At 51.2% G+C, this 25,634-nt stretch overlaps 1 protein-coding gene across 26 annotated transcripts in view; it reads left to right on the top strand.

Moving 5' to 3' along the window:
• Positions 1-25,634, top strand: part of RBFOX2 (RNA binding fox-1 homolog 2) — a 157,873-nt gene that overhangs the window by 62,880 nt on the left and 69,359 nt on the right. Inside the window, exons 1-2 of one of the 26 annotated variants that reach the window (XM_084300256.1) lie at positions 9,572-10,065; positions 17,964-18,094. The exons of 22 other annotated variants lie outside the window; for them this stretch is intronic. In XM_084300256.1, coding sequence (XP_084156382.1) covers positions 18,068-18,094 — 27 coding nt within the window. In that variant the 5' untranslated portion in view covers positions 9,572-10,065; positions 17,964-18,067. Of the gene's footprint in view, positions 1-9,571; positions 10,066-13,912; positions 14,088-17,963; positions 18,095-25,634 lie in introns of those variants that run through there. 3 more of the 26 variants (XM_084300257.1, XM_084300255.1, XM_084300258.1) reach the window with 3 other exon arrangements.

The raw sequence follows: 25,634 nt of genomic DNA, 5'->3' as shown, positions 1-25,634 counted from the left end.
AATGCCTTTGCTCCTCCAGAAAAAGAACAAAGCGCTGCCTGGGAAAACCTTTCCCCCAAATCCTGGCTGGGTGCACACAGCAGGGAAGCCGTGCTGATCTACGGACGCTCGGTGTTTTTGACACCAGCACCTCCTTCTATTTTCGTTTCTCACGTGGGAGCCGCTCGATAAGCCGGGAGGCGGCGGGGGGAGGACCGCCCGTCCCCAAACCCCTCTCCGTCCCCGAAGCCCTCTCCGTTAGGGCGCTACGAGCACTGAAACGCTCAGCGATAACCCATCGTGTGCTGCCTTCGCCCCAGGCACAGGCGAGGTGGGACGTGTTGGCTCCAGCCCGCCGAGGAAGGGGGAGGTTGAGCCGGGATGCCCCCGGCTACTGGGAAGGGGGCAGCGCCTGAGGAGCCTCCAGCGTAGCCCAGCCCCAGTTTGTGATTCACTCAATTAAAAATACTCGGCGAGAGCAGCTCCGCTATTACCATCTGGTGACTTTTAATAATATTTATTCTTAGGAAGGTAGTTCTTTAATTAAGGAATTAACCTTAATTTCTCTAGGCTTAGCATAGAGCTGGAGAAACGCTCCGGCTTAAGCTTTGCTTTTGTAGAAGAGCGAGGTCTTTCTCTGCTGGGTCTCTCTCTTACCGTGCAGGTCAACGTTGTCCCTTGAAGGATGATTGAACTGAGCTGCTGCTGCCTGCTAAGGGAAAATCCAAGTGGGAGGATGGATTTTTTTTTGGCAAATCCACGCTCCAAATGGGCAGAGCTGTTCTCTGGAGCTAGCCGGTAGATTTAACACGCCTCTACAACGATGAAAACCTCTTTGCTTTGTCCTTTCTCTGTTTCCCCTTTTTTCCCCCGCCCTGAGGAATACAGAAAGGCAGTGTAGCTGTCCTGTAATGTCTGAACCAGCAGGAGAAAGCCCCTTCCCTTCTTTGATGTTGAAATCCTGCATCTGGAAGCCTTTTGTTTCTCATGTAACAGGCAAAAAGCGCTTTGACGGACATCTAGCATTACCAAGATCAGTGCACACACAAGTGGTCCCTACAGAAAGCTGTGCTATGAGCACCTTCTTTGCCAAATGGCTTAGCCCAAAAGCACACTTATTTTCTTCCTGAAGCAATGCCAAGCACTTAGAGTTCTCCTTGAAAAGAGGCCCGGGCCCAACGCAGGGGTATTTTTATTTTTTTTTTCTGGAAAATATGTGTATATTTTCTTTTTTTCTTCCCCTTTATGCTGCGCCTCTGGTAATAACTGAGGTGATGGAGTCTGTCTGGTTTTAGAAGCCCCTTTAGGGCTTGTCGCGTGTCATGCTCAGGTGTGCTGGTGTTTTCTCAAGATAGCATAATTACAAACCGTTCTGTGAGGTGCGTAAAGCAGCGGGCTGGGGGAGGAATGAAAGTCGAAGTTGCCTTCTGTATGCTGCTGGTATATCCAGACTGCTGTCAGCTTTGCTTTGCAATTTAATCACTAATTATATTTTTGTGAGTTATTGTTCTGCTCAAGCTGCTTTCCTTGGGAGCTGGCTCCGTTAGCTAGCGTGATGCATGAAATGTAAGTTTTGGGAGCACAGTCTTCTGGCGGAGGATTTTTTTTTCAAACTTCACCTGGGCATTCATCACTGCCTTACATTTTCTCCTTTGTAATAATTTCAGAGGCAGACTTTGGGCAATCTGAATTCTGCCTGAATAGACTCCGGGTCCCTGGTTGGCAGCTGAGGTTGCGTGGGCAGGATCTGTGCTCGGCTGGGGTCTCACCAACTTCAGGAAGGTTCTGCCCACACAGATCTAACTTCAGGAGCAAGAGGCTCTCTGCAGCTTCACCAAGAGCTTTGTCTGTCTTGACAACCGTGACTGCGTAGATTGGGTTTGCAGAAATCCTCCTTCCTAACCGAGGATGATCCAAGTGTTTTCACGACTCCTGTTTTAGTTTGTAGGTTTCTGGAGTTTGCTCGCGCTGCTGTTCCACTGGCAGGCTGCAGGAAAGCTCTCCAGAACAAACAAGCCAGTAGTCCAGCAGGCAGAGGTCTCAGAATTTGCTGCTTTAGCAGACCCACGCGGTATCCTGGCTCTGCCTCCTTTTTCCATGTCCTTCCCTACAGCAGAGTTTGTTTAGGCTTTGAAAAGAAGTGGTGCTTAAGGAATAATTTTCAATCCTGACCTGTCCTTTCGTGCTGTGTGTGTGTAATTGCGTTTTAGAACTGTGCGAGTTTTCCAGTCTAGACAAACCATTAATATTTAATAGCTGAGCGTAGCTGATGAAGGGAAGAGCCGAGGACAGTAACAGGATGCAGGTATCTTATGTCCACAGCTCAGGGCGTGCACCTTGCCTGGCTGTTCAGCTCCTTTACATCAGTTTCAGGACCACAAAGCTTCGGTTGGGAGTGGCAGAGGCAAACCAACTCCATCACGTGTAAGTAAATGTCTCTTACTGTCCATCAGACCTTGGCTTGAATCTGCCCAGTAGTTTTTTGGCCTCGTAAGACACCCGAGTCTCCTGAGCTCTCTGACCTGCGTGCAGATGCTGTGCCTTGAGGAAAGATGCTGCGCCGGCTGCAGGAGCAGAATTTGTGCTCTCCTCACCTCGCCTCCCGTGTAATGGTAGAAATGAGGATGCCTGAACGATTCAGAAGATGATTTACAGAGGTAGGCAGCAGCAAGTTGCTTCCAGCCAGCGAGGAATGGCTGCTGAACGTGGCCACAAAGGCCCACGGAGCACAGTGGTGGGAAAATGCTTTTCCCATCTTTTTTCTTTTAAGTGTCTGCAGCCTGAGGTTATAGGGAAAGTGGGTTTTTATGAGTTTTAAAAACGAGGCACAGATATTAACGTCGGTATTGTGAGGGAAGCTGAAAGTTGAACGTAACACTTGCTCAGGCGCCTTGCCTTGTGAATGGAGAATGTGTAGCAGAAGGTGATTGAAAAGGGAAATCTCCAGTGCTTGGAGGGGAAAGGAAATGAACAGGAACTACTTCAGAGCTTCCATTTTATTAAATAAGGTCTTTGGCATTTTTCTCTTTCATATTCTCTTGAAATCTTGAATTGTGTCCATGAAAGCTGGAGGAGGTGGTGACTGAGGTCCCATTGTCTGCCTGCGATCCTTCCTTGGCAGAAGCAGTGTGTGTGACGGGGCTGTCTTCCTCGCTACCAAGTAACCTGATATTCGCCTCTTTCTTTCTTTAGCCGTGGGCTTCTTAGCTCTTCTGACAGAGGGATCTTAATTTCCTTGGATTCGAAGTGTATTTTTGGTAATTTCATTTGTGCTAATGTGGTTTAGGAACATTAATCCTAATGAATGTGAGGGATCAGTAGCACTAACTAATCAGACCAGGTTCAGGGAAGCAGTGGTTCCTATGGCTTTACCAGCACATTCAAATTCCTGCCTCTGATGCCCTCATTACGCTAATCCAGCACACTCCTCTTTGCTTCTGCTGCCACCCCTCATCTCCCAGACCTGCTGGTTGCGTTCCTGCTTGCTGCATCTCCATCCTGATCTCCAGCATTAGCATGCTTAGCGTGTTTCACTGGCAAAAAAAAAAAAAAAAGGCTTGGTGCTGAGCTGCTCACTCTCCTGAATAGCTGATCCGTCACCAGCTCTTTGTTCTAGTTGTTGGTTATATTAAAAACTGGAAGAAAAAAAAAAAAAAAAAGTGCAGCTTTTTGAAATAAAGTTATACCTCTTCACAGCAACCAAATAAGAAATACAGACTGGAAAATGCAGCCCTGCACAGGAGCGATGGCTTTCCAAAATAATTCTCACCTGGAGTGAGCAAAAGGCACCTTTGTGCTCAAGATGCGGGACTTGCTTTGGTGCAAAACACGAATCTCGTGCAGCTTCCAAGATGTAATCTGGGTACCGTGCGCTGTTTGTCTAACACCGGTACGAGCTGGCTGAGCTGCTTGATCTATTTAGCTGCTATGGAAATCAGTACATACCCAGCCAGAAAATGCATCCTTGCTTGCTGGCGTGTTTCCTACATTTACATCAGTCTTTAAAAAGCAGAGACATATTGTGAGCTGCTCATCAGATCCCTGATGACCCAGTTTAGCAGATGTAGTGATTGGCTAATTGTTAAAGATGCCATTTTTGGTGGGTGAGAGGAAGAGCATCAGCCAGGCTTCTAGAGATGAAGAGTTAGAATCAGCGGAGGTAAGAGCTCTTTAGTGGGAGTAACTAGATAAGGCTTGGATTAATTTGTCTGGAGAACAGGGAATTATGCTAAAGATTTTATAAATTCACTTTATAAAATGAAGCTGTTGGTGTAATTTCCTTAGTAAAGATCAGTGTGGTGTAACAACTGTGCAGCATGGAGATATCTCAGGCTCCATGCTACATGGCTGTAGCCCCACAGCACTATGTTTTTTATCAATTTAAAAAAAAAAAATGTCCTTGGGAAATGTCTGCAGCTACCAGGGATGCACTTCAAGCATGGGGAGGCTACAGCTAGCTTCTGCTCGTGGAGCTGTACTTGTAATTGGGACTTAGCATGCTTGCTCTAAGCAGGCAAAGCAAAGCCCAGGGCTGTGGTCTTGCGTTTTCCAAAAGTGCTCCTCAGTCTGCAGACATCAAAGAGAGCCGTGCATGTGAAGTAAAATCCTGGGTTTGGAGAACGTTGGGAAAAAAAAGCTTGTGTAATCGCCGTGCCTCGTACGCAGAAAGAGGAGAATTAGGTAAATGCTGCGAGAGTGGCATGTAAAACAGTGTCTCCAGGCAAAGTGATGGGTTGGTAGGAGATGGAAAATAATAAAATTCAATCTTATAGAAGGAATAATAAAATCCAGCAGTAACTAGATGGGCGATAGCGTTAGTTGAGGGAGCTGTGTGCTGTGTGATCGGTAAATATGCAAACGCACTGCTTTTTTTTTTTTTTTTTTTTAGGCTCCTGGCGTTAGAAATAGCAAGTAGAGGAACCAGAGCTAGTGGTGCAGAACATGAAACTGGGTATTATAGGGATAATATCAATCTGCGAGAATAGTAATCTTGACTTTAACATGTATTCAAGATTATGTGTGGTGCAGATAGGGTAGATGTGAAAGGAGATAGGCTGTATTGTATGCAGTAGACTGTAAAGAAGAAGAAAAAAAAAAGAGCAATACCGATAACGCAGGATCTATTTCTGGTCAAATTTGCTGTGGGGAGGAATGGTAAAAGGGGTCCCAGAGGGAGCTCCGTGAGTCTGCTGTAATCTCTCATAGGATTGGATTCAGATACAAACCTGAGTCTCTGAAATGATGTTATTCCCAGCACCATTACAGAGATAAATATTAGTATGAGAAACTTTAATTTCTCAGATACAGCTTGGAGACCAAATGCTGCTAATAATAATAGGGTCAAAAGACTTCTTCACTGTAGCATCGTCTGTTGTTGAGACGGGGCACGTATCGCAGCCGATAACGACTAGTGCAGGAAAAGGAGCTGCTCAGAAGCCTCCATGCCCTCAGCTTTGTGCTGGGTGGTGATGGTGATACAACCTTTGATACAAGAAGCAATGTATTTAGCGAAGGCGGTGAACTGGATCGAAAACTCGGACGCTGGGGTGTGCGTGGTGGGTTTTTTCTTTTCTTTCCTTTTTTTTTTTTGTATTGAAAGAGATGCTTCGGGTGCAGATTCCTGATGACAGAAGTGAAAGGGAAAAAGCTTGGAAGGAAAAACATCGTCCTTAGTAGAGGCATAATCACCTCATAAAAGATGCCAGGTGCAAAAAGAGAATCTCCAAGGGGTAGAATAAGGCATCAGCAGAGATTGCTGTGCCTTTAAGGTCAGGAAATGTGGGGATAAAAGGGGGAACTGGCAAAAATCAGGCTGAGTTAAACCTTGCAAATGTTACTAAGAAAATGGGTGACAGCTTCTCAGAATCCTATTGCAGAGAGGGAAGGATGTGGGGCCACGGAGTGTTGGGGATAGGATAGTTGATGAGGATGCTCCTGTTGTGGTGGCAGAATTGAACAAATCCTTGTTGTAAGTGGAGTTGATCATGGGGGTGAAGGCAGGATGGTAACAGGCATGAAATTACTGTGGAAGCAACCAAGTTAGACGTTTCAAAGACCACAGCGTGTGCAGGCTGGGCTGGGAAGCAGGTTGCCTGGGGAATGATGTTTCTGTTTCTGAAAGCAGGAGAACTGCCTCATGAAACTGCAGATCTAATGCAACTTCTGATAAATCTATCAGATCAGGAGTGGTATCGTTTGCTTAGAGAACTGGAAGCGTCATAGCCTTCTCGATGATGGGGCATGACCTGCGTAAGTGCAGACCTGTTGGGCCAGCCTCCGTCGGGTGCAAAATCGGAGATGAAAACAGCAATTAAAGGCTCAGATGCAAATGAAAAATGGGATAAAACGCAACGCAAATTCATCAGAATAGCATTGTGTCAGGTCAGCCGATCTGTCTTCAACAATTTTATCTTTTCCTTTACTCGCCAACGTGCATTTTTCGTAACAGGTTGGCACATCTTGCTGTAGCACAGGTCCTACAGCATCTGATGTGATGCTGCAGAGGAAGGTGCAAATGAGGCTGGAGAAGATGCAGTTTAGTGCTGGAACTGGGAAACGGATTGGGAGCAACCATCTTGTTTTGGCTGCTATATGTGTATTTAGATTTTATTTTTAATTTTATTTAGAAAAGACGAACACAGGCTAGATCAGGTGGAAGAAAGGGATTCTGGAGACTGGGGACTAGGAAGCCTGTTGTGAGAAAAGACTGGAACAGCTGCTTGTTTAAGTGGGTAGAGGGGGCATACATCAGGGAGGTTAATTGTTAGGGAACGAGAAGAAACCTTTAAGCCAGAGGACAGCACTGGCACAAGAACAAAGAACAAGCAGAAATTGCTCAGGAATGAAGTGAAGCTGGAGACGTGCAGAGCTCCCAGCTGCTGGTGGGCGCTGTTCTAGAGCAGGCTCTGGGCCACGGGAGCGTAGCTGCAGGACCCGGTCCTAAGGTAAAAGTTCTGAAAAGATCACATTGCGTTGTATGACAGCAGTTGAAGAGGCTTTCCCACACAAGGAGTCAGATTGAGACTTCATATTGCTGTAATTTTAAACTTTCTTGTACGTGTGAGCATTTGCAGGAACACGGCTATGGTTTTATAGCAGTTACCCAACTTGTGTTACTGGAAATGCGTGTGCAGAGCAGGTTATATGGTAATGTAGTCGGGCATTTATCTCCAAATACAATTACGGAGCGCAGCCTTCATGTATTGGACTAATATTCCTTGCAAATCAACGTGCAGTCGTAGACCAGCCACTATGGACAGCCCCTGTAGCAGTGAATTTTCACCGTAGACAACTCAGACATTGATTACTGGTCAATAAAGTACGTCGAGTCCTGCTATGTCCATCTTGGCACGTGTGAGTTTACAAGTACTTTGTGTAATTAAACTTTCCGTGGGGCACGGGAGGTGTGATGCTTCCTTACTGAAGCATCACCCGGGTATCCCAAGGCAAAGTTTAAAGCAAAGTACTTCAATCTGCATCAACAACTTGAAAACATCACGGCTCTATCCGGATCTATCCGCTATAGCTAAAGCAAGGGAGAGGTTGGGTGATCCTCCCCACTCCCCCTCCTTGTTTTGTTTTGCCCGTTTGACAGTTATTTATAGATAGTACGATATCTGCACGAGGATTTGGAAATGCTTTATTCCCCGGAGGCCTGGTGGAAAACAACAAAAAATCGGATTGTGAAATAAATGTAAGGTTTTTAACTTAGTTAGGGATTTGGTTTTAAAACCTGGGGCGGTAATATGAAGTAGCAAAAAAAACAAGCAGTGGAAAAGACTTCAGGTTTTTATAAATTAATGCCTTTTCATAAACAGATGTTATTGGAGATACTAAATTGCCCGAGTGCATAATAACGAGCTATGCAGAAGAATGAAGGGCAGACACCTATTGAACGTGCAGTTGCAGAAAGGGGAAAAATAAATAAATAAGCATTGTTGTCTGTTCGGAGGAAACCAGATACAATCTGTGCCCTACGGCGGGGCTTGCGGGGAGGGCGAGGAGGGGAAGCCACGCAATCTTCTGGAGGTGAGGAAGAGGCACGGTGCGAGCTCCAGAAAGCCAGGCTGAGTCTGGGGTGAAGTCAACTGGACGAAGGCAGAAGAAGATGGAAGTTTATTTTGGGAATCATCCTTTTTTTTTTTTTTTTTTTCTGTGGCAAAGAGGTTTAGAGGCATAGCTGCTTTCCCATTTATGGGCAATTAGCTTCTCTGTTGTCTGCACAAATCTTCACGCAGAAACAATGGCTATAGAAACGTTTTTTGCTGCTCGCGTTTAAGGAGCAGAAAATGGCATGCTTTATACGCCCCAAATTGGCCGGGCTCCTTTTGTAAGGCAGGAGTGGCCCTAGGAAAGATGATGAGAGTGGGTGGCAGCTGCTCACCCGGCTCCTCGCTGTCCTTTTCCGAGGCAGCTTGGCCAGAAGGGGCGGTCGGAGCAGGGGAGAAGCCAAGAGCTGACCTGCCCTGTGGATAGGTCAGAGGCTGTGGGTTCCCCTTCCCTGAATCGTGGATTACCAAGGAAAGGGTGCCAGGGACACGATCCACGCATTTAACCTTTGGGGGAGAATGAAAAAGTTAACTCGAGTCTTTTTGAAGGGACCTAATCTGCGTGCCAAATGCAAAGCTGATAGTTGTCGGTTCTTTTTTTTTATTATTATTATTGTGGTGTCTGAAGGAAAATGGAGGTGCCGCAGGAAAACATGAGGGGGCAAAGAAGAGGAAAAGGGAAAACAGCTTTCTTGTGGTGATGCTGGTCCATCATACAGGAATGGCTCCAGCTGCCCGCCCCAGAGCGGGTTAGCAGTGCCCAGCCACGCTACGCGGAAACTAAAGATCAGAAATGTTCAAAGAAGAGGACACAAAGCAATGATCCCCCTCCCAAGATGCATTTGAAGCAGTCGGGGGGATTTGGGTAGCCTGCCTTGGTTTGGATCACCGTAGCAATCCCACTTTTGAAGCCCCAGAGCGAGGCTGTGGCAGGCCTCTCCCTCTGGAGGCCGGCATTTTGTGTGCCTGGGGGTCTGCGAGCCCACGCGCCTTGCTGCGGGCGGTCGCCCCCCGGCCGTGTTTTGTCTTCTAAGAATCACCCGTGGGCTCTCGGCTTTCGGGAACACGTCTGGCATGCGGGGCCGGGCCGGGTGAACCCTCCGCCCCGTGTCAGAGCAGCCCGGCATCTGTCCCCGTCGGTTATCCCTCCCTGGGAACGCGCCTGGGACAGAGGAGAAAATGCCGGGGAGGGGGCCGCTTCCCAAAAGGGGGAGAACAACTGGCTCTGCCCCCCTCACCCTACAGCCCCCCGGCTTTGGGGGCAGCATTAATCCCCCCCCGGATGCTGTGGGACAGCTGAGAGCGGGCGACCTGGGGGTCCCCAGGCCCAGCTCCCCCCCGGCAGCAGGGAGGGCGAGGCGTCAGCCAATACAGCCGCATACCCCGTCCTGAAAGAGATCCCTTCGGCTCGAGGCATCGACGTGGCTGCTCGCCTCACCCCCTCACCCCCCTCCCCTCTCCACAGCACCAAAGGGTTTTTTGCGACGCTAATCCCAGCACCTGTCCCTGCCTAGGACGGCAAGAAGGGTACGGGGGTGGGGGAGGAGCGGTCCCATATGTTTTTCGCTGTCCTGGATTGGGAGCGTTCCCTCTGACGCACCTAGAGCCCGGAACATATGCTCCCTTCAGATCCGAAATGCTGTTTGCTTCCTCCCGTCCCCGGCGGCTGCGGCGAGGATCCTGCCGGCCCCGCTCAGCGCTCGAGGCTCCTAGGGCCGCTCTCCGGACGGGATTTCTAATTTTAGGAGCCTCCGCTGCGTATGGTCGAGCGCTGCCTCGCCGGATCCCAGAAGAGAGGGGCTGAGCCGAGCCGAGCCAGGCAGCTCCTTTTTATTTTCAGCTGAGCCAGTGTCAACCTGAGTGGCCCCAGAGGCCTGAGCCAAGCACTGCGCAGGGCTGCCAGAGTCCTTCCCACCAGGCTGAAAGACGGAGGCTCGGGTCTGAAGCCTCCGGTCCTGCGTCCTCTTGGCCTCTACCTGGAGGATCTTTGGCTATGTATGGTGTGTATTGTATGGATTATCAATACCCAGTCGTCCAGGTAAGCGAGAGGAGAGCGGCGACTCGACAGAGGCGTGCTGTTTGCTTGGGGCGGGCTGGAGCCCTGGGTGCTGGTCCCGTAGGACACCGCTGCCACCACGCTCGGCGTGTGCCAGGCCTGGGCTCCCCAGAGGCTCCGCCGAGGGCTTTGAGCCTCCCCGCATGCGAGTGGCCCTGTCCGACGCTTTAACTGCCTTGTTTGAGACCCGTGTGCGTTTGCATTTCTGGCTTTTTATTTTTTAATTTATTTTTGTTATTTTTTTTTTTTTAGGGGGGTTGAGTTGACAGCAATGCCGCGCTCTGCAAACTGCTGTGTTGTCGAGTGCCTTGCTGCTTTGCCCGGGGCATGTGGCTTGTGTGACTGCGGCTTGTCCCTCAGGGGTGGCGAGCCACCCCGTCACCCGTTTTCCTCCTCCCTCCTCTGAAACCAGCCACAACGCCCCTAAAAGTCTCCCCCGTCACCTTTTTGCTCTTGGAGATCCAGTAGGGCGACGGGAAAGGGTGGGTTTCGGAGCAGGGCTTTGCCTAAGGCAGGGCGCGTTGCAGCCCTGGCTGGGGAGGGGGCTATATTTGGAGCACACGTGAGCTTTCCTGGCCTGTCGTGTGGCCTTGGAGAAGCCAGGGGCTCTGGGTCAGGCTCAAATACTTTCGGAGCCAAGTGAAAGATGATGTTCTCTGCGCAATCCTTGACTATTCAGTGTCAGCATTCCTTGTCCTCAGAGGCACCAAATTCATCCAGAAAACGTGAAAGGCAGACTTAACAGTTGAGGATTATCTACCCTGAGATGCTTCAGATAGCCACTAAAGAGTATTTTGTTAGGTTACCTTGTACCGGGTTTTTGATTACATACATGAATAGACTCCACCACCAGAAGTGTGTCTTTTGGTTGTTAAGATTTGTTCCTGATAAATTGGTTCTTTGCACTTGAACCTTTTTTTTTTTCTTTTTTTTTTTTTTTCTCCCTCTGGCCTTGATCCAGCTGGCAGGTTTGCTCCATCTCAACTTGAGCCAGCACAGAAATGCAGGTAATGGGATGTTAAAATCGAAGGCTGGCCTTTCTTTCTGCCCTAGCAGCACAGGGGAATTAGAGGCATGGCGAAAGAAAAAGTCCTGAAACTTGCTTAAAGCCGAGTGTTTGTGGCTTTCTCTTCTCTTCCCATTTCTACCAGCCTTACGAGCATTGAACTAACTCAAGCATTTGGAAGTGGAAGTGTAGACCACTTAATCCAACTGCGGGTGAATTCTTCATTTGTGCTCTCACCAGTGTGATTTCAGTGGCCTTGCCCCATCACCTGCTGCTTGAGAAGCCTTCTCCAGCTTGTTTTCCAGTAGGATATGAATGACAGGAACTAACAAACACCATCAAGCATGTCTGGGTGAGCACAGAAGAGAATGTAGCAGAGGTGCTGAAGTGCTCAGGTGTGAGCAACAAGCCTCACCTGGCTTGGTGAGGATGATGAGGTCTGCCCTGGCTCTGCGGAGGCAGACGAGGTTAATTTTCCCTGATTTACTTCCTAATGCTGCTTCCACAGCACAGGAAGGAAGTTTCACTGCATTTGTGCCTGTGATGCACAAAAAATCGTGGCAACTCCCAAGTCCTGGCATCTAGATCTGTTCTGAATGTGTCGCTTTTTGAACAAACGCAGTCAGTAGGAAGGGATGATCTCATGGCTCTGAGCTGTGTTTCTCAGGCTTCCCGTGCTCAGCTCTGCCTCTGCGTCCCTGTCGCGTTCAGCAGCCTGCTCTGCATTTTGGGGCTTGGGCTCTCCTGGGTGAAGGGTGGCAAGCCATGATGCTAAATTGCGTGGTGGTTCCGTGACGGGCACACAGGTGACACTAGGTGGAGGCCCACCAAGCTTATTTTACTTGACCGTCAGACAATTCCCCCAGCCCCCAGGGGGAAAGGTGAGTCGTGCAGATCAGCTAGTTAATTTTATCGGTCTCGTTCATCATCAGGTGTTGCTTTGTTGGCTCCGGTGGAGCCCAAGTCGAGGTGTGCTATCAAGTCTGGTCTTGTTCTCCATGGTATTCTTGAAACTTTTGAATCTCTGTATCGGGTGTTCATGTCAGATGTGTTCAGGGCGACCAGAGCTCTTGCAGACCCGTGTTTCTTGTTGCCTGAGCGCATCCATTAGAAACTGGGGGGCTTCTTTGGCTAAGCAGGAGCAAAGGTGGGTGAATTCCAAGCAAAAGGGAGGAGATGCTTCCTCCGTACGTGGTGAAAGAGGGAGACCAGCAGGAGATCATACTGATGGGAGTTCCCACTCATCTGGCACGTGAGCAAAGCAGTTGTAGCAGCGGGTTGGTGCAGATGTGTAAGTGCTTACACCTTCCTCTCTTCCCTTTGAGGGCTCCTTGGTGGCGGCCAGTATTCCTAGAGGTTCCTGAGGTGAAGGCCAGAGTGGGTTAGAAAATAACACTTGGTGAGCAGTGGTGGGATGAGTGTGGCAGGCCATTTCTCTACCCTAAAGGTCTGCGCTGTGCCCTTTGATTAGGGACAAGAAATCACCACTATATGCCGTAGAGACGGGGTGAATGCAACAGTTAATCTCCATTAACTTAAGCTGAATTACGCTGAGTGATTTGCAGAGGTCTGGTGAATGAGATGCACGTAGCTCCAGCCTGGTGCTTTGCCATGGCAAAGGTATAAGGAGGTCACCGTGTTTTCTGCCGCTTTGAAACGGAGCTCACACTTGACCCAGAATCGTGCTCCAGAATCGCAGGTTTGTAATAGGGGAAAAAAAAAATAAACCCAATTCTTTCCCTGCTTGTGCAATACCGCCGGCAGACCTGTGTAGTGTCATAAGGAGTGGGTTGGCGGAGAGGATGCACTAACGGGGGAAAATGTGGGCTCTGCTCTGTTGGGACAGCATGGCTCGCTGGGGCTTTGGTCTTGGGCTTCTCACATGGAAGGAGCAATGAGCTCTGGCTGAATTGGTGGAGATGGGAGGGTCAGATGTAATTTTGCAGTGAAATTGGGGAGCACTGGGGGCCAGCGCAGGCTGCTTGGTGCGATACCTGTGGTGTTTTTTTTAGCTGAGGGTTTGGGGGCAACGCAAAGGAGAGCACATGGGGACGTTGCGGTGTCACTTGGCTCCTCTGCCACAAAACCTGGCGGGTCTCTGGATTGCCAGGCGCCAAAAAGAGGTGTCAGAGGGGCCGCTCTCCTCCTCGCGTCAGGGCCCCCACAGCTTGAGGTGGGCTTCGTGGGCACGACGCCCGCTGCGCCCAGCAGCGCTGCCGGCCATTTTACCAGCTCCCCGGCAGAACCAGCGCCGCTCAGCCACCCCCCTTATTTACATTTTGAGGGAAAAAAAACACCAAGAGGGGAAATCTCCCGGCCCTTTTCCCTCTCTATTATGAGGGAGCCGCGGCTCCAGGCGCTGTAGTGCTTCCGGGTGAGGGCTCGGACCGTGCCGCCCGCTCCCCTTTGTGGCAGCCGGAGCCCGGCCGGCAGCTCCCCGCCGGGGAGGGGGGGGGGGGGGCACCGCTTTTTGGGCTGGGGGGAGGTTTTTTTTTTTATTTTCTTCTTTTTTTTTTTTTTTTTTGAGCCGAGCCGGGCGGGGCGGGCTAAGGGAAAGGGGGGGTGAGGGGGGGGGCGGTCCCGGCTCGCATTAATTACCGCGGCCGGGCGGGGCGGCGCTTCCCGCAGCCATCTGGCCGAGCCGGGGGGGGCGGCGGGAGGAAGGGGGAAGAAAGGGAGGAACACGGGAGGAGGAGAAGAAAGGGAGGAAAAAAAATATATATTAAAAAAATAATAATAATAAAAAAATAATAAAAAAATAATAATTAAGGGCTCGGGGGGCACCGCGCCGGCGAGGCGACGCAGCGCAGGCACCCGCCTCCTCGGAGCCGCGGGTGGTTTTTTCTTTTTTTTTTTTCCTTTTTTTTTTTTTTTTTTTAAATCGTCGCTATTTGATTATTTTATTTTTTATTATTATTATTATTCTTTTTTTCCCACCTCCCCGCGGCCGGGCTTTCCCCCATTTTGGTTTATGGAGAAAAAGAAAATGGTAACTCAGGTAAGGCTGCTTTGTCTGCGCGGGGGAAGCTCCGGAGCTTTGGGGCCGGGAAGGGGGGGGGGGGGGAACCGAGCCGAGCCGGGACCGGGGCCACCCCACAGCCTCCCCCCGGCTCGGTACCGCTCACCTGGGCCGGGAGGAGCCCGGAGGGAAGGCTGGGGGCTCGCAGTGCCCTCTAGGGAGAGCAGGGCAGCGGGCGGCCCCTTCCCAAACCGGGCTGCCCGGCCCCGGCCCCGCACAAAGGTAAGCGGGGGGCCGGCAGAGCCTGGGGCGACCCCCCCCCCCCCCGGTCGGGGTTTGGGGAGGGTAGCGGTGGGGTTTTTGAGGTCTCTGCACGGTTTTTAGGGGTTCTTTGCCTCGGTGGGGTTTGGTATCTGCAAGGGAGGAGGAGGGAAAGCGGCATCGGCGAGCTGGGAGCCTTGGGAGCCAGGCATTATATAACGCCCCGCAGTGCCTTGCGGAGCGGCGAGCCTTTCGGGGGGCTATTCCCAAGGCTCTCGGAGGGAACTTTGCTTCAAATCTGGGTTGATCCAAGCTCTTCCCTCCCCCCCCCCTCCTCACCCCAATCCTTCCCCTTCTGCGGAGCTTTGCATCGTTTCTCAAAGGGATGCCCGCGCACCAGCCTTGGCTTCCCTCGTCCCTCGCCTGCCCGCGCCGAGGTGCTGCATGTCCCGCTGCTGCCAGAAGCGACACCCGCTTTGACCCTTGCCGTCCCCTCACCCCGCATCGACTTGTCAGCGCCTGAAAAATAAGCTCCCTGTCCACCGCGAGGTGTCTTCCCCTGCTCCCAAGCCCCACCTTCTGCTCCTGCTATTTAGTCCCTTCCATTACCCGTTCCTTTTCGCCCGGCCCAAGGCTTTCCGTTCGGAGACAGAAGAGCTCTGCGGAAACCTCCCGAGGCGCTCGGTACCTATATTTAGTGCCGTGAGTGATGCTCGAAAAGCCGGGGCTTTGCTTGCAGGCGGGGTCCATTTATCTGGCGCTGCCTCGCTGGGGATGCGCCCGGGTGGACGGAGGTGGATGCCCCCGAGCTGCGGCCGGGCGCGTGCACGTTTCGGAGTTCCTCCACGCAGCTTGGTGTGCGTGCTGGAAGCTCCCTGCCACCACCTCTCTGCGCATAATCCCTGCCTGTGTGCTGCAGAAGGGAGCCCGAGCCCTCAGCACACAGCGGGTGCGTAGCTGGTGTGTCCCCAAGACCCAGCACCCCAAAGCACGAGCTGCTTTGGGGCCGCGTAGAGCCGGGGAGGACGGGATGCCCAGCTGCTGGGGCGCTGGGTGAGGCACAGGAGGGCACAAGCTCACGTAAAGGTTGGGGATACCCTCCTAGGAGCACGCGTTGTTAGCGTTGCTTGACCTTGAATTATAAGTGCCTTAAAAGCGCGTGCTGCCCAGGGTAGGTTTTTGGGGTTTGCGCTGCGTATTCGCGTGCTGATGTTGCAGCTTCATGTGGAGCAGTAGGGGAGGAGAGCTCAGCTTGCCCTCAGCTCAGGGTTTTGGGGTGAGCGGCTGGTGGCCCCAGAGTGGGAGATGAGGAGGATGGTGATGGTGAGCTCCGCCGCAGCGCTGCTTCTCGCAGGGGGCCTCCGGGGAGAGAGGCACGGCCAGCACCGTGCCCCCACTCCGCAGCGCTGCTGGGGGCAGTGCCCTGGCCTCGCTCAGCGCCTGCAGACCTGCTTCACCGGGGCTCCGTTTCGTGTATGGGAAGTAGACATTGCTGGTATCTTCAGCTGGTAATTGCTGCTGAAGGGATTCAGCACCGCTGAACCGAGCGGAGCGAGGTGCTGTCGGCAGGATCTCGCTCGGTTTGCTTCGAGCTCCGGGTGCCGTTGTCTGCCTTGGCTGAGTTCTGTGGCATTTTAGGAGGCGAGCTCGCCCATTCTCTTTGGGAACCTGGGAGGCTAGCTGCCCTATAGACCTGAGGGCTGGTGAAACAAAATAGATGGGGGGAAGACCAGAAATAGCGACGGGAGGTGCTGGAAGGGGGAAACGTGCTTGAAAATAGGAAACCAAAATTGCTAATGAGAGCTAGAGCTCAGCTTCATTACCAGCAAGTACCCTGCTCTGATCCCCCTTAATCCTAAATCAGGGAAAACGAGCGTTCAGCGGGGCCCGGTACATCATGTGCTAATTGCAGATAAAAGAGAAAAGTCTTGGGGTGGATGGGAATTATACGGTAAAAGGCTTTCTCTCGGCGCGGGGAGCTTGCTGGCTTGCGTGGAGCACAAAGCCCTCCCTTTCTTGGACAGCCCAGTGCCTTGCTGGCGTTTTCCTCCGAATCTGTTTCCCATCAGGGCTGGGAGAAGGGGGGAAGGTGTCGAGCATCTCGCGGAGTGGGAAGGGAGCCGCTGCCTCCTTAAGGAGTCCCGCCAGCCCATGTGGCAGCCGGCAGCAGCAGCGGCAGCGGCGCTGGAGCCTGCGTGCGTGCCCGTGTGTGGCTGTGCGTGTGCCTTTGTAATGAATCACCCCGCCATTGTCTGCTCCCCTCCCTGCTGCCGTGCCTGCCTGCCTGCCCGATGGAGCCTTTCACCTGGGCTGCTGCCTGCTCGCCGGCCTTCTTCCAAGACGGGAAGAGGAGGAGGAAGAGGAGGAGGAGGAAGGGCTGCTGGCGGTAATGAAAGCCAGACCACGGAGAGCCGCTCTTTTCAGGCACCCCGCTTTCCCCCTCTCCCTCTCCCTTCGCTCCTTTGGATGCGGGTGTAGGCAGGAGCATCTGAAGGTCCCCTTTTGTGCGGCCCTGGGCTCACCGGGCTCCATTTTGCGGCACCATCCTGCCTGCCAGCCTGCCCCCTCTCGGCCCCCCGGCACCCCCGGCGGCTGCAGCCAGCACCGTTTATCTTGGCACGTGTTTGCCTCGCTACGCTCTGCCCGGGGCTCGGGGAGGTGATGGCGTTTGTGGCTTGGAGACTAATTTATGTCCTTGTTAAAACGAACCAGCGAGCGGCCTCATTTTTTCCAGAGGTTTTCTTCCCTTCCCCTTCCCCCTTCCATAACCCTTTCCCTGCCAGGGCCAGCGTGCGGCCGGGAGGCGACCGTGTGCAGCCCGAAGTTGCCGCTCGCTGGGGCAATGCTTTAAAAAAATAAAAAGCAAATTACAAAAAAAACCATGCAGAGCTCCTTAAATGGAGATCTTATTTAAATCAGAGCAGCGGCTGACTCATTAAAGGCCTCCCTGTCTCCGTTTCTTTCCCCAGCCTCGTTCCCTTCCCTTATCTCCCTTCGTACCCGGTGACAGTAATGGATTTTTGGCTGCCCCCCACGCTGGGACCCGCAGGGGGGGCTGTGTATTTGGGGATATGCGGGGACAGGAGAGGGGGAGCCCCGTCACGGCGGCTACCTTGTGCTAGCTGAAGCTGTGCGACGCATCCCGCTGTAGCAGAGCGTCCTCCTTTGTCTGAACTGTCTGCAAGCGAGCCCGAGTGCCAGGACAGCCTCCTCCTCCCGTCCCGTAGGTCTGCTTTAGGGTCTCTTCCACCTCCCCTGGGTGCTCCAGGATCTCCTCCACCTTCCCCCTACCATCCCCTCCCCAAAATTAAAGCTTTTTTTTTGCGTATTGAGGGATTCTCTCCGGAGCTACCCCTGTTCCCCGTCCCCTTCCCTTGCTTCGAGGATTGCAGCTCCCTTTTCCTTTCGGCCAGGCGTCCTCGCTGTTTGCTCTGTGGTTTGGTGTCACCCTGCAAACTTGCATGAGCTGTCTGAGGGGGATTGCTCTGTTCTCCATCCACGGCCTCGTGCTCTTTTTTTTTTTTTTTTTTTTTTTTTTCCTTTTTTTTCCCTTTCTTTGCCGCTCCGAAAGTGGTGCTCGCTGACGCGTTACTTGACTTTTCTGCCTCTGTGTGTATCCCCTAGTTCTCGCTTCCCTTCTGCTGTTTGTCGTAGGACCTCGTTTTAGGGCTGCGGGCACCATGTCAGCAGCAGAGGTTTGTGTGAGAGGAGTCCTGGCCAGGCCCTTTTCCAGGAGAATCTCCCCCGGAGATTGAAGGATGGATCTGCAGCTCGCTTGCCCTGATGTAAGGACATGTTTGTTTGATGTGGGCCTATGGATTGTGTCTGTAACTTGTTATGATACCCAGGGATTTAACTGCTGCCTGAGAAGGGCTTATTCTTAAGGGCTTAAAAATCAATGGGGCCTGTCAGAGCCCAGTGAGTGGTTTTTTTTATTTTTTTTCCTTAAATGTGCTTTTTTTTCCCCTCTTTACCACCTTTCCTGAGCGCTTTCGGACGCCTCGGGGTAGAAGCAAACTCGCAGGGCAGCCTCGGGATGGCAGGAGCTGCGTTTGCCGTTGCCTAGGCAGGATGGCGATGTGAAAGGGAACCCGATACAGCAGGGCCATTTCCTTAAGTCCCTGTCCTAGAAATAACCTCGCTGCTCCCTGGAGCCTTTCTCCTGCAGGTGCCTGGGTGACGAATCCCAGGTACCCGGGAGGGGAGAAATGAGGATGCCAGGGTTCGCGCTGTCACCCCCAGCTGGAAAAAAAAAAAAAAAAAAACAACACCACATAAATGTAAAAATACCGTTCCGGCGCTATTTTAAGAGCTATTAATTTGTGAACTATCCAGATCAGTGCAAAGGGTTGTCGTGAGCTACCAGAAATATTATCAGCTGGAGGTTTTGAAGGATGGGGAGCCCTTAATACCAGCGGTGTCTTTCCCTGCAAGTTGCTCGGTTCTGATGGCTCCCCTGCATTTAATTAGTATTGAGCGGCCCTTTACTATAAAATGAACACCAGCGCAAAGGGGAGCGGGGGTGAGAGGGGATTTAATTCTTTATTTTCATAAATGGCCAGGTCTTATTGACCTTCTTGCTGGATTCAGGTAAAATGCTTGACCCGTTTGCCTCCTGGCTGCAAAATCTCAGGGTTGCCTAAAGGGTATCCCTCCAAGGAGTCTCGAGGAAGTGGTTAATTTGCCTCAGTATGGGCTCAAATGGGATTTGAAAGGTTGTAGTCAGGCACTGTCCCTATCTGACGTGTTCCCTGGAATCTGAGCAGAGAAATGTTACTTTCCTACCAGATCCTGGTTTGCTCTGGCAGGGACAGGAGTGATCCCGTGCTGTGCGGGATGGTTTTTGTGGGGCTGCTCAGGGAGGTTGTGCTGTGACCAGCAGAGGCTGGAGGTGGGTAGGCTCCTCTTGCAGGGTTCACCGAAGCCAGAACAATTAATGCTGAATGGAAAGCTTTTGCAAAAATAACAATAATAAAAAAAAGCGTGCTTTGAATATGGAAAAGAAACCAGGACAAATGCTGGGCCTGGTCAGCAGTGATTTGTTTGCAATATCTGATTTATTTGTATGGCTTTGCAATACCGTCCATTGATACAATCCAGCAACGTTATTCATGAACTGAACCGAGTGTATCAAGACACTCATGCCCTTCAGTTCTGGGGCACTTCTGTATTTTAGCTCGGGAAGGGGACCTCTGCTTCTTCTCTGTATTTCCACGATAGTCTTTAATCACCCAACTGCCTGCTATTTTTTTTTTTTCCACAAAAAAAGAAAAAAAACCTCCCATCCCCATCGACTCCGGTCCCCGTGGCACCACGGTGACCTCTGCGAGGATCGCTAGCAGGGCTGCCCACCCCAGCTGCATCCCACAGACCTCTGCCACTCGCGCTGGGTGTGTAATTAGCTGGCGTTTTCGGCGTGTGTTTGCCAGTTGGTTTCGTGTATTTGCTGACAGCAGAGGAGTGGTGACTTTTTGCAACGTTAGGTCCGCTTTTAGGTTTGGGGAGCGTTTGCCAACAGGCACGGTTTCCCTTCTCTTCCGTCCTTCCCTGACCTCTCCCATCCACCCAAAGCGGATGGCTGAGGTGAGGCAGATCTCCTCCTCCTCCTCCTCACGATGTCCAGCCAGTAGTTTGTGCTGTCCCTGTCTCCTTTCCTCCTAGTTTGGCCCACCATTTCTTTGCCGTGACAGCTTCAGTTCTTTCTCACCTGACTCTAAGGTCTGCTTATTCGTCCTCTGCTCTCTTCCTCCTCACTTCAGTCTCCTTGTCGTATGCTTTAACCATCCCACCTGCCTTTTTCTGCCCCTGTTGCAGTCAAACGTGCCTGATCTATCCCTTTCTCCCCCAGTAACCTCGTCCTCTTGGCTTTCAGGCTCCTTGTCCCAAATTACTTTCCCTCTGCTACACCTACAGATTGGTTTCTTGGTTATTTTACTTCTTGCCTTCGAGATGGGTAACTGCTGCGTCCTATCCTTGGACCTTCAAATATAGCTCTGGTAGCAAATGTACTGAATAAAATGTAGTTTTCTATAGTTCTGTTTTAGCATCAGTCAGATTTGGGTACCTTTTCGGCATCATTCCTCAATGTAGATCCCTGAAATGAAGGTTTTTCTGCTAACTATGAAGTCCTAGCGGGGTTTTCAAGCAGGCTTGTTCTTTTTTTTCCCCCACCCCATCATAAGACAAAACGTTCTCCCTGCTCCTTTCTCAGGTTGGATTGATGTGGCTGAAATTAACTGCAGCAAAGCAAATCACCGACCGCCAACTAAAATGCAGATAGCATGAATAAAAGGGTCCGGATGTTTTCTCAGGATGGTAAACAACTGCAAACAGGGTCTTAGAGTGGGAAGTATCAGCCAGCCTTAATAATAGGTGGCACGACTGGCCCTGCCTGTAATGGAGACTCTCTCCCTGAGCAGTCGGGCTCTAAATACCCAAGTGGAATTGCGCTCCGAGTAGCCTGTAATCTGAGGGTGCAAGGAGACACCAAAAATGTCCCAGTAATTGCGAGGGTAATCATCCAGCTGCCTCTGAAGGCTGCCCTCGGGCTGGGAGGCTCGAGGATGGTTAAAACCCTCTGAACTGTCCTCCTGGGTTACCCTGCTTCAAATTCATGGGCTCTGCAGTTGCGGTCCTGGGGAGCGCAGGCTTTCTGCCTGCTGTGGAAGTCCTGGGCTCCCCGAGCTGTCTGACTTTCACATAATCACTCCTGATTAACCAAGGTTTAGATAATCAGAGGGTGACCTGTGTGGTGTACAGACCTTCGTTCACCTCTTGGGGGTCTTACCGAGGCTCCCTCCAGTCCTCAGAGCAAAATCTGCTTTAAATTCCTGAAAAAGCCAGACGTAAAAACGCCCCGGAGAGGAGGTCTGATTTCTTGGATAGCGTTAGTCCTCCTTTGTCACACATACCCTCGACGGATGGAGAAACCCTTCATTTAATTTGTAGCTTTCCTTGTTTTGTTTTATTTTTTTTGATGCTGTTCGGCGTGGCACGGAAAGGAAGGTTATCAAAACTCGGCCAGCATGCAAGGGGCTTTGCAATATTAGGGAGCGGGAGTAAGAAAGGCTTTTGTTTTCCAGCCTGTGTCCCTTCCAGCTCTGGGAAACGTCATTTAGATAAATAGGGCAGCGGGGGAAAGGACTTGAGCGTTTCAATAGGCAGAGTTTTCAATCTGTGGTATCCTGCAAAGGATCCTCCCAGCCTGGATCGGGAGGCAGAGGGGAACAGAGCACGGCAATTTGGAGGAATTAGTGAATTAGCCAATTTGTTAACTCTTGGTTGGGCTGTGAGGCGTTGTGGTGTGTTAGCTTGGTGCTCAAGTACTTAACACACGTTAGTTTGCTTTAACTTTGCCCTCGCTTTCCTTTGTGTGCATGAAGGAGCTGTTAAATTTGGGCAGGGTATTAGTATGCTGAGCCATCCCCCGAGCAGCCCCTGACCTCGTTGCAGGCTGAAGCTGTTTCAAAGCATCACCAAAGGGAGGGAAAGCACTTCTAGGAATCCCTCTTAGGGTTGGTGTGGAGGATTGTGTTTTGGTGCTGGGGCTGGCTTAGTTTAGACCTGCACGGTGGAGCCTGTCTGAGTTAAAGGGCTTGGTGTGGAGGGAACTGGGAGCGATGGGGGTTGTGACTGGAGGCTGTGGTGGGACCTTGGGAGACTTCTGTGCTCCAGGTGTCCTTCACGGGGACCTGGGGAAGAGGTTGTGCATGGTAAAAGTGACTGAGGAAGAGGTGTTTTAAGAGCAATGTGTGCTTGGCGCTGTGCTCAGCGTTGGGTCCCATCTTCAGGAATTCAAAAAAAAAAAAAAGAAAATTTCAGGATTAGCTCAAGTTGACTGTAAACTTCGCTGAAAAGTGGCTCTGTCCGTGCTCCCTGCAGCCCGTTCCCGTGTGCTGGTGCTGCTCCTGGGCCGCTCAGCTCACAGACTTCGTAGTTTGGTGTGGAGTGATGCTGGGGGACTGCCCGACCCTCGTGGTGGCAGAAGCTTTGCTCATCCAAGCCAGCTGTGAACCAGCATCCTCAGAGGTACTTTTTGGAGGGTCTTTTAAGTCTTTTAAGCTGTTGTTGGTTAAAATACCGCAAGAATGAGTTTATCTGGTAACGTGAACTTCAGAAAGGTAGGGAAAAAAATTGCTGCTGAGGTCTTGATGCTCCGTCAGAAAGCGGGACTTCTGTGCGCTTTGTCTTATTCACTGAGACGAATCTAAACAGAGCGGGTTAAATCAGATTAAGGGTCCCTGAGCTGTGTTTTTTATCCATTTTGAACTTGTAGCTTTAGGCAGTCTGGTGGCGACTTGGCCGAAACGAAGAGGCTCCTGAAATCAGCCCCTCTGCGTGGAGGTGGTGATGTTCCCGTCCCTCTTGGCTTGCGGCTCAAACGTGATTTCTTAAAGCTTTTTTTTTTTTTTTTTTTTTTTCCTGTTAGCAGTGCTCTTAATTAGCTCTGACAACGAGCTGCGGGAGTTGCAGCGAGCGTGGTGCAGAGGGAAGGAAGGAGAAAGCTGTGCCGGAGGCTGCGGGCTGCAGCTCGCCCGGGAAGGTCCGTGCCTGGTGGGGAACCACACGGGCAGAAATGCGGCTCCCGGCCGGTCCTCTGCTGAAAGCAGAAGTATCCAGAAGGCCAGAGGGTGGGTAGGAAACTCTGAGCGACTTGGTCTGTCACACGGAAGGGAAGAGGAACAGCTCGAGCCGAGCAATCGGAATTTCTTAATATCTTGGGGGAGCGTAAAGGAAGGTGAACCATCTAAGGAGAGTGCATTTTGGAGAGGAGCACGGTGTTCTCCAAATCCTCCTAGGGCTCCAGGTTAGCTGTGAGGCTCGGTGCATTGCTGTATGATTTTTCTGAGATGCTCTTTGGCGTAAATCTCAGCAAAAAGAAGTTGTTGGAGGGAAAGACCCGCGTTAGATTGACGTGCAGAGCTGTGCTGAGCCTCCTGGGCTCGTATTTGGGTGCGATCTCTTCAGCGGATCTTGAGTGGATCTGCTGAGCGCCTGGCTAGGCCTGGAAGATCTCAGCCTTGCCTCTGTACCCTGTCGCTTTCCAACCAACAAAAAGCAATCCCAGTTCCTTATGTCCTCGTTGCTTTGTCTCAAAACTTCTCCATCTTCAAAGAAACATTTCAAACCAGTGCATTTCTTGCTTTCAGCTCCTTGAAGGATCAGCATCTTGTGACCGCTCGTGCTCCAGGATCTCCTTCCTCCCTGTCCTCAGTCAGTGCTGTGCATTTCACACGTTGTACCTCCGAAATTCGGAAAAACTGGCAGGGGCAGCTGAAATCTTGTGGTGTTTTTGGTCAGCTGTCAGTGATAGTAACCCGATCTCGGGCAAACCCCTCCCTCCCTCTCCCCAGGGTGCCTGCTCTGCCATTTGCGTGCCATTAGGGCTGATATGATCCAAATTAACTTCTTCAGCTGTTTACATTTACTTTCTGAGTCACGAGAGGTCTGCGGGAGCCACGAGATACGGCGTTGTTTTCCTTCCTAACACTTTTCCTTTTGTCTTCGAACGAACTTTTTATCTTTTCTTGCCTGGGATCAGATCCCTTTTATTTATTTATTTATTTTTTCCACATTAGCGTGCTGGTGGGCACAGGGCCCATCACGGGAATAATCGGCAGCTGCTCTGTCAGCGGAGGAGCACTCATTATTTTGATGTCTGCTGCAAAATGGTGGCTCCTGCGCTAAATGACTCGGTGAGGTAATTGCTCGTCTTCCAGGATACGCTGCTTGCGCTGCGCAGGAGGTCTCTTAATAGGATGGAAAAAGCACAAGGTGTTTTTTTTTTGGGGCCAGGCTGAGTCTGACTTCTGAGCAGATCCTTCTCAGTGATGTTGTTGAGGGTTGTGGTGGTTGGGAGCGGGGATGGAAAATCCCGGCACTCGCTGCTTGCAGGGCAGCAGGATTGGTGGCCCTGTCTGAGCTAGGCTGCTGTGATTGCTATTTTCTATTTCTGATAAAAAAAATGTGTCTTTTTGGAGGTGTTGCTGCTGCTCTTCCAGCAGCTTGCAGTAGGAAGCTTGTTCCTGATACCTCTCAAGGCCTTCCCTGCGTAGGTAAGACCCAACCACCCTCAGAGAATGGTTTGGGTTGGAAAGGACCTCAAATACCACCTGGTTCCAACCCCTGGGTTTTCTGAAGGCTTCCCTGCCCTGTGTGACCAGTGGGTGTTTTCTGTCCTCTGAGTCTGGTGAGGTAAGTGGGGGAGGCTGGCACGAGAGCTCAGTTCTGAGCACGGCCGTGGATTTTATGGCCTTGTAAGTATGATCCTGAACCAGTGCCTTAAGGGAGTCTGATTTCCTTCAAAATCCACTGCAAAATTTTTGTTCCTCCCTCATATTTTTTTTTAAAGTTCCTTTATAGGTGCAATTAAGAGGGGGGAAAAAAAAGAAAAGCAAGCTTTTAGCACCGTGGTGGTTAAAATCGCCCCCCTTACCATGAATGGCATGCAAATGACAGCTGATGAAATGAAAGCACTTTCTGTTATGTCCTAAACCTGTTTTCTAGCCAGTTTTCTCCATGCCAATGCTGGCCAAGTCCTGTGCATCTGTCAGCATCCCAGGGAGAGCCAAGCAGAGCTGCTAGTGACGGAGGAGCACCCGCGTGCATCTACTGCTTAAATGAAGGAGAGGAGCTGCAGGGGATAAAGATGGGCTTTCACTGGTTCTTGCTCGACCAGGCAGTGAGCTTTTGGGTTTGGTGGTTTTGGTTTTGTTCCCCTTTCAAGGTTTGCTATGAAGTGGACTCATTTCTGCGGGGGCTTTAAGCAAATCCTCTTTCCCTCATCGCTACGCCCCAAAGCCAGCGGCCCCAGAAGAGGTAAAAGCACACCTCGCTGGAAAGTAGAGCACCTTTTTACCTTTTTTGCGGTGTTTCTGCCTGTTTGGATGGTAACTGGAGCTGTGCTCATGAATATTTGAGGTGCTCAGGTGCCTGCCGAGGGCTGGAGGGATGGGAGGTGGTCGGGGCAGGAGGGGCAGAGCAGGGAGCGGCCGCGGCCCTGCGTGTTTGTGTCTCCTCTCTTATTCTAATAGACTTCTCATCGGGATGAATGTGCTCTGAAATATTTATTGCCCTCTTTAAATATTCATCGCTGCAAAGGCAGCGCAGCCGGATGGCAGCAGCAGAGCCTCGAGGGACAGGGGCTGCAGCAGTCCTTGGCATTTCCTCTCAGTAAGACGATAAATATATATATATATATATACATGGAAAAAAAAAATAAATAATCGGGCATTCCCCCCCACTGCAGGATTGACAGGAGCAGCCAGGCGTGCAGCTTGGTGTTTAAAAGTCTGGTTTTTAACAGAAGTTTGATGCGTGTTTGGT

This window comes from Netta rufina, assembly GCF_964035555.1.
Source record: "Netta rufina genome assembly, chromosome: 1".
In the NCBI taxonomy this organism is placed as follows: Eukaryota; Metazoa; Chordata; class Aves; order Anseriformes; family Anatidae; genus Netta; species Netta rufina.
This window is presented reverse-complemented; position numbering and strand designations above follow the sequence as displayed.